The sequence below is a fragment of the Salvelinus sp. IW2-2015 genome, linkage group LG27 (assembly GCF_002910315.2).
Source record: "Salvelinus sp. IW2-2015 linkage group LG27, ASM291031v2, whole genome shotgun sequence".
In the NCBI taxonomy this organism is placed as follows: domain Eukaryota; kingdom Metazoa; phylum Chordata; class Actinopteri; order Salmoniformes; family Salmonidae; genus Salvelinus; species Salvelinus sp. IW2-2015.
The window spans coordinates 38,558,367-38,567,076 of record NC_036867.1 but is presented as its reverse complement, the minus strand read 5'-3'; the positions used below and the strand labels follow the sequence as shown (position 1 = coordinate 38,567,076).

Sequence of the window (8,710 nt, the reverse complement as noted above, 5' to 3'; positions counted from 1 at the left end):
CGGGGCGTGCCGCGTTCAGTGCCTGGATGCCGACGCCAGCAGTTTGCAGTCGCACTCCGTCACCAGCTGGCGAGTCTGAGGGTAAAGGTCATACGAACCACACAGCGGAATTGAGCCAAGCGAGAGGCCGTTCTGTATTCTCTTCGTTCCACATGATGACAAATTAAATTGGTCAAATCATTTATGAATCTCTTTGGGTTTATGACTGAAGACAAAACACACACCCCACAAGGTCAGTAAAACAGCACAAACAGACCTGGTACAGGCTAGAGCTCTCTCCCCAAAAACCTGGTACCAGCAGGGCTCTCCCCCAACAGACTGTACCAGCAGGGCCCTCCACACTGGTACAAGCAGGGCTCTCCTAACAACCTGGTACCAGGCAGGCTCTCCCCAACGACCTGGTACCAGCAGGGGCTCTCCTTCCCCACAGACCTGGTACCAGCAGGGCTCTCCTTCCCCAACAGACCTGGTACCAGGCCAGGGCTTCTCCCAGACGGTACAGCAGCCTTCGTACAGCAGGCTCCTTGACGTCCAGGCCTCCAGACGTAGGCTGGCTCCCTCACCTTATCAGCCAGGATGGCGAGGCCTCTCCAGACCGTTGGCAGAGCGGTCCTTGGCGGCGCGGACAGCCTCTCAGCATAGTAGCTGACCTGGGTCTTCAGAGTGTTGATGTGGGAGATGATCTCCTTGGCCCGGACAATGTTCCTGGGGGATGTACACTATAGACTGACAGCTGGACAGGGCACTGCTGCAGGACGACAGGGTGGGGTGTTAAGAGAACACAGCATTTACCATGAGTCACTCATACAGTAGTCACAGACACGTAGACACAGACACGTAGACACAGAGACAGTAGTCAGACACACAGACAGTAGTCACAGACACACAGACAGTAATCAGACAGAGACAGTAGACACGTACAGAGACAGACAAGAGACAATAGACGCAGATGTGTAGACAAGATGGTAAGAGCACACACAGGATCGTGAGACTGAATGTGCACTGCATTCTGGGAACTGAAGGAGATTGTATTTCTGCAACATTCTCTCACACTGCTTGACAGATTACACACCTGGCTGCATACAATTCATATCTGAATAACTCAACTCTGTTAGAATATTCTACTCTGCAGGTCTGGGACTGAGGTGAGCATCCACATCTGCATGCACAAGCCTGTTCCTCACCTGGAACACAGACAACACTATCTAGACATAGAACCACAGATGTTCAGAGTGAGGCAGACTCTGTTTAAGATGTAGAATGTACAATGCTATTGTTATGGATCTGTTGGTCTCTGTAGTTCTATGCCTCAAACCCATAGCAAGCGCTCTACTGTAGATCACCCTCTGTCCATACACAGTAGCTTACGATGGTACTCACAGGCGGCCATTGTGGATTCACACTAACAGTGGTGAAACACAGGTAGTGGACTGAGTGACTCAGCCTTACAGCTAAACGACAAACTCAGTGACGGCGAACAAACAATCATTTCCGTGCAGAAGAACCCAACAAACAGTGGGGAGAATAAAATGACTAAAGAACAGAATCAGAGTACATAGGAACTCACCATCTTCCTCATAAACGCTGATTAGAAAATAAAGATGAATTGGAAAAAATTAAAAAGCCAGAAAACTGAAAATCGTCTTTGAAATATAATTAACGGGAAATGCCAGGCTAAAAGCAGCATAGCATGTATGTACAATGAGAAAGGCAAAACAGACAGGAAGTCGGCCGTCAAAATACGGCCATGCAGTAGCACAGGAACAAGGGAAACAGACGTACACGATTTGATAAATGAAGCATTGCATTTGAAGATGTTGTGGGTATCATTCATTAACCACATAAATAATATCATTTCTCAGGACGTGATTCTCAACTGTATAAGACGTTAATGTTTCGACGAAAGCAGTGGTTTGTGTTTAATGCAGGTATTCATTCTGCCTAATGGTTAAAACCTGTTAAAACACTGTAAACATGGTTTCGATGTAGTCCAACGTTACTAACCATTTTAAAAGGGTGGGGAGAGGTACAAGGGGTTTCTCTACCAAAAGCAGACTTAATTCACTGATTAGAAATGTGTCCGTTAAAAACAAGACTTAAAAAGCCAAGCCCGTACACAGCCAGATAGTCAGTAGGGTTGTTAGCGAGTAGATTAGTGAGCATTGGCAGCAAGAAGGATACACCTAATACAAAGGGCTAACCAAGGTTCTACCACAGTTCCACCTGGGTTCCACCTCTTTGTGAGTCTGTACTCACTGTTTCTTGGCCTCCTCGAACTTGGTGATTTGCTGCGCAGGCCGCTGTTCTTGAAGCCCTGGCAGTGGGCGGCGGGAGCCCCGATAGTCACCACATCATACGTGTGGTCTGGGGGAACACAACTATTAAGGCCAAAGTGGAGAGATGCATGAACATCCAGGAGGGAAAACAGGGAATGGTGCTCAGCTCACCAAAGCCAGACTCATCTGCACCCTCATCCTCTGGACATGAAGGTTGGTGGGTATGAACTCCAGCTTCCTCTCTGCCTTCAGGTTACTGGCCTTGAACGACGGACCTGGAGGAAAGACCGAGGAAAGAGAGGGTGGAATAGACAGAGTAGGATTCTCATGTTAAACCACAACAAACCAAGCACCTTGGACATAGTTATTGAGGCTGAAATAAGTTAGTGAGTGTGTTACTTGTAGTCGGTGTGTGTGTGTGTTGTGTGTACAGTACTAACCCTTGTAGTTGGTGAGTCAGAGAGAGTCTCCTGGTAGGCGAGGATGATGGTCTGGTACTGAGTGACTATCTGTCGTCGTAGGTTCTCCCAGCAGGTGACAACTCCCCAGCTCCTCCAGCTCACAAACCCTGAACACACATCAAAACACAACACTTTGGCAATTTAGGCATTAAGTACATTTATTAATGCACACTCCATAAAAAAATCCCTGGACACGGTCATAATGTGCATGTCGGGTGTCTTGTTGGTGTGTGTGTATATGTCTCTGTGTGTGTGTGTGTGTGTGTGTGTGTGTGTGTGTGTATATATCGCGATACATGGCCCCATCCATCTCCCTCAATACGGTGCAGTCGTCCTGTCCCCTTTGCAGAAAAGCATCCCCAAAGAATGATGTTTCCACCTCCATGCTTCGCGTTGGGATGTTCTTGGGGTTGTACTCACCTCTTTCTTCCTCCAAACACGGCGAGTGGAGTTGGACCAAAAAGCTCTTTTTTGTCTCACAGACCACATGACCTTCTCCCATTCCTCCTCTGGATCATCCAGATGGTCATTGGCAAACTTCAGACGGGCCTGACATGCGCTGGTTGAGCAGGGAGACCTTGCGTGCGCTGCAGGATTTAATCCATGACGGCGTGTGTGTTACTAATGTGTTTCTTTGAGACTGGGTCCCAGCTCTCTTCAGGTCATTGATCAGGTCCTGCGTGTAGTTCTGGGCTGATCCCTCACCTTCATCATGATCATTGATGCCCCACAAGGTGAGATCTTGCATGGAGCCCCAGACCAAGGGTGGATTGACCGTCATCTTGAACTTCTTCCATTTTCTAATAATTGGTACCAACAGTTGTTGCCTTCTCACCAAGCTGCTTGCCTATTGTCCTGTAGCCATCCAAGCCTTGTCAGGTCTACAGATTTTTATCCCTGATGTCCTTACACAGCTCTCTGGTCTTGGCCATTGTGAGAGGTTGGAGTCTGTTTGAGTGTGTGGACACTGTCTTTTATACAGGTAACGAGTTCAAACAGGTGCAGTTAATACAGGTAATGAGTGGAGAACAGGAGGGCTTCTTAAAGAAAAACTAACAGGTCTGTGAGAACCGGAATTCTACTGGTTGGTAGGTGATCAAATACTTATGTCATGCAATAAAATGCAAATTACTTAAAAATCATACAATGTGATTTTCTGGATTTTTGTTTTAGATTCACTCTCACAGTTGAAGTGTACCTTGATCAAAATTACAGACTCTACATGCTTTGTAAGTAGGAAAACCTGCAAAATCGGCAGTGGATCAAAATACTTGTTCTCCCCACTGTATGTCTGCTCTGTGTGTGTGTGTGAATATGTCTGGGTGTGTGTGTGTGTGTGTGTATATGTCCTGTTGGTGTGTGTGTGTGTTGTGTGTTGTATGTATGTGTGTATATATATATGTCGTGTGTGTGTGTGTGTGTGTGTGTGTGTGTGTATGTTATATGTACTGTGTGTGTATGTATGTATGATGTCTGTGTGTGTGTGTGTGTATGTATGTAATGTCTGTGTGTGTGTGTGTGTATGTATATGTCTGTGTGTGTGTGTGTGTGTGTGTATATGTTCTGTGTGTGTGTGTGTGTGTGTGTGTGTATGTATGTCTGTTGTGTGTTGGTGTGTGTGCTGTATGTGTTGTTGGTGTGTGTGTGTGTGTGTGTGTGTATGTGTATATGTCTGTGTGTGTGTGTGTGTGTGTGTTTGTATGTGTGTATGTGTGTGTGGTGTGTATGTATATGTCTGTGTGTGTGTGTGTGTGTGTAGTGTACCTGACAGCGTCCTCCTCCGCAGTAGTTTGACCATACTGTCTGGGGATGTTGAGAGACAACACACTTTCAGCCATCTTTCTAGCACCCGCAGATGGTGACCGTCCGTTGGGGAAACGGTACATTCTGGACATGGTGCTCCAAACACTGAGAGACACACACGGAAAATATCATCATCTAACACGATCTCTGAATCATTTATTTGCTCCACAGTCGAGTATAAATGATAAAGGACCTGCATATTTCGAAGGTGATATTTTGTCTCGGTGATGATTTAAAGTGTAAGAGGAGCGTGTGAAAAAGTATTTCCTTCCCAGAGGACAATAAGCCATTCCACTGTATAGCAGATGTCTGTCCAGACACACACACACACTCACATCTGAGAGTGGTGACTAAGAAAAGCAACAATCTCTCACTGAGCGTACGGGTAACGACTTTTTCTCTGTGAAACCTGCAACATCCAGCCATGAGGACGGATCGGATGGATGTCCAATCAAAATCATTTAGAGCAGCAATTATTTTTTAGAACAGCCAATGACATTAGGTGAAATGTTACGGAGGATGATACCGAACTGCATTCGTCTCAGGTGACACTTATGAAATATTGGCGCCTGCTTACAAGCGCCTCAGTGGGAGGACAGACTCTTCTAGTGGGCTTTGGTAGAGGTGTGCCAGTGGGCTGAGTAATGGGACAGACCCAGATGTCCCTCTACCTGATGTCAGCAGGGGTGTCTTTGCATAAAGATGCATATTTGGCTCTGACGCCCATGGATTCTGTCAGGCTCTCATCCACCGGAAGCACGGTCTGTGGCACACAGGGATAGAAGAGTCACACAATCAGGATGCACACACACACGACCCTGGCCACGGTCTCACAGGTCACGGGTGTCTGACATTTGGTGTCAGCGGTAGGGGTCCGGCGAGAGTCTCGGAAGCTCACCCTGCCGTTGATGGTGTCTGGTAACCTGGCAACAGGCAGAGTCCTCTGGTCCCTCTTCTCCTCTATCTGCCAGGCAATGATGGTGATGTTCCCCACGAGCTTGTTCTCTGCAGATCTGTTCATCAATAACACACATCAATAGGAATGTCAACGGCATCCCGCAGGATCACACAGTCTACAGTCAAGCAGCAACGATCAAACAGCAAAAAACTATGACAGACCCAAAACAATCTAGCTGAAATATTTATAGGCTTCATATTTACATTACTATGGAGCCATACATTTAAGCATCCTCGTCTGTTATAAGACAATAATAATTTGGATGCTTACACTTGTCCTATTTCACAAATGTATAAGAATATATTATACATGTGTGAAATAGATTTTTTCCCCTTCTCCCATATCCCAACTCCTCCTGAGACCCCTCACAGAGCGGGGTCACGGCCAGGGTCAGCCATTGATAACTAAAGAATGAAACAGGATTAGTGAGCGTTGGCAGCAAGCAGGACACACCTGATACAACAGCAACCCTGGAACAATTAGGGTTAAGTGRCTTGCTCAAGGGCACATAGATTTTGTTTTACCTTGCCGGCTCGGGTTACTGGCWCAYRGCTCCAACCGCTAGGCTACCTGCCGCCTTACCAAAGGCATGGCATGTTTTATTTTTATTTAACTAGGCAAGTCAGTTAAGAACAAATTCTTATTTTACAATGACGGCCTACCCCGGAAACGCTGGGTCAATTGTACGCCACCCTATGGGACTCCCAATCACGGCCTATTGTGATAGGATTCGAACCAGGGTGTCTGTAGTGACACCCCTAGCACTGAGATGCAGTGCCTTAGTTCACTGCGCCACTCGGGAGCAATATGAAGATAATTATAATCACATACGAATCCTCTCTGATTCAATTCCATTGTTGGGACTGATCAGCGAGGTGTTTATGGTAGACACGTGACTGTCAGGGTCAGGTGGAACCAGTCTGTCCTCTACCTCGGGGACAGGTAGTTGAGTACGGCGTAGTGTCTTGCGACATTAAGCGCTAGAAGTCTCTCCTCACCTCGCGTGACGCTCAGGGTCAGGATCCTGAGATCGATGTAGACGATAGACTTAATCCGTCTCTCCTCAAGCTACTTGCCCAGATGGGTCAGCAGAGGAAATATATACGCAGACTTCCTCCCCATGTGTTTTCATCTCGCCAACCCTCTGAGCGGTCAGCGCGAGGTATGGGATATCATCAGTTCGTCGTGAGATTCGCTATCTGACACCTTGTTCTCTCCTGAGGCCTCTAATGAGAGACACGAGGTACAGGTGTCAAACCCACCTGACTCGAGCTTGGCTACCGTACGCGTGAGCGGACACAGCTTACGAGTCCGTGACCTGTCCACATCTGAACGTTCTCTCCCTTACCTCGGGGTTCAGTTAACCAGTGTCTGCTCCTACCTCGGGGTTCAGGTTGATACCGTGATGGATCGTCTCACTACCTCGGGAGTCAGTCTACCTGTGGTCGTCTCTTACCACCTGACCCCGACGGATAACCTTGAGACGACACAGTTACAGCGCTGACGCGTCCGAAGGGTGATTTGAAAGAGCCATGTGCATCGCCTACGTATTTAAACCCATCCTGACCCCGAGATTGAGGACCACGTTACACGCTGACCCGAGTATGAGAGACACAGGTTTTTACACCTGACCCCGAGTATGAGAGACAACAGGGTGTGATCACTGAAGCACACCTGTAGAACCTGTGTCTGCTCAGTATCCTCGGAGAGGTTCAGTACGTGAGACAACAAGGTTACCACCTCGTGCCCCGAGTGGTTCTGACGCGAGACCATCCAGGTTACACCTGACCCCGGAGGTATTGGGAGGACACCAGGTTACCTGACCCCGAGGTATTGAGCTCAGCAGTGCAGGTGATTTATCACATGACCCCGAGGTAGGAGACGACTTCAGGTTAGTGAGAACACACATGCGTTTACCTCACCTACTCGTACGGGGTCCACGTTTCAGAACCTGTCTCTCTCCTAGCCTCGGGGTGACAGGATTTAAGCCATGTCGATCAGGTTTCACTCCTGACCATCACCCGATCGGGAGGAAGAGACACAGGTTACACCTGACCCCGAGGTATGAGAGACACAGGTTACACTGACCCGGGTTATGAGAGACACAGGTTAAACCTGACCCGAGGTATGAGAGACACAGTGCTAAACCTGACGCTCCTGAGTAACCTGTTCTCTCATTACCTCGGGAGGTACAGGTGTCATACCTGTGTCTCTCATACCTCGGGAGGAGGAGCAGAGTGTGTAACAACCTGGTGTGTGTACTCTCACTACCATCGCGGCTTCGAAGGTTCGTAACCTGGGCATCTCTCATACCGCTCGGAGGGATGAGCAGTTAGCCTACCTAGAACCCCACCATGGGTATATGTAGAAACACACATGGCGTCATACCATACGACCCCGAGTATGGAGTGAGACGACATCAGGTTGAGCACCTGACCCCGATGTTGTAAATCCTGAGTGCGGGGACAATCCAGGCCTACACTGACCCGAGGCTCATGTAGGAGACATCTAGGCTTTCCATACACTCGGGAGCCCCGAGTTGTCTATGAGAGAACACAGGGTGTATCAGTCCTGAGCCCTCCGCTGATCGCTCATGACTCTATGCAGAACACTGGCGATGGAGCGACTCGAAGCCTCGGAAACACGTGTGTCTCTCAGACTTCGGTAGGGGATGACCACTGGACAAACCTTGACCCCACCGGAGGGTTAGAGAACCTCAGCGTGGTATATACCATGCTGTCTTGTCGGATACTCGGGGTCAGGCCTCCGCATTTGTCTGGTTGTAACTGTACTGTCGTCTACTCATACCATCACAGCCGTTACACCTGACCCTTGAGGGTCATGTTAAACCTGTTCTATTCTCCTACCTCGGGTCAGGTTACACCTGTGTTCACAGACCTCGGGGATGAGCGCACCAACAAGGTTACACCTGACGGCTGACAAGGTGGTAGGGTCCAGAGATCTCAGGTATGGATAGTGAGACACAGGTTACACCTGTAACCTGTGTCTCACATATCCTACCCCGGGAGGTATGATCAGTGGTTGTAACCTGTAGTATGTCACTCACATACCCTCGCGAGGTTCAGGTTTTTGTTAACCTGTTTTTACCTACCTGACCCTCGATGCTCTCCTACCTGAGTCTCTCCTAACCTCTATGTGAGCACCAGGGTACACCTTGACCCCAGGGATGTTAGAGCTCACGGTAAATCGTG

At 48.3% G+C, this 8,710-nt stretch overlaps 1 protein-coding gene and 1 long non-coding RNA gene across 2 annotated transcripts in view; both read right to left on the bottom strand.

Moving 5' to 3' along the window:
• On the bottom strand, positions 1–2,359 carry LOC139023134 (uncharacterized). The gene is made up of 3 exons (XR_011474286.1): positions 2,257–2,359; positions 564–748; positions 1–75 (listed from the first exon to the last, which is right to left on the bottom strand). It is a non-coding gene; the product is annotated as an uncharacterized lncRNA (long non-coding RNA).
• The window catches only part of LOC111953317 (inositol polyphosphate-4-phosphatase type I A), a 44,754-nt gene that overhangs the window by 12,031 nt on the left and 24,013 nt on the right, over positions 1–8,710 (bottom strand). The window contains 5 exon segments of the mRNA XM_070435573.1: positions 4,502–4,577; positions 4,580–4,608; positions 4,610–4,645; positions 5,212–5,303; positions 5,439–5,553. Coding sequence (XP_070291674.1) covers positions 4,502–4,577; positions 4,580–4,608; positions 4,610–4,645; positions 5,212–5,303; positions 5,439–5,553 — 348 coding nt within the window.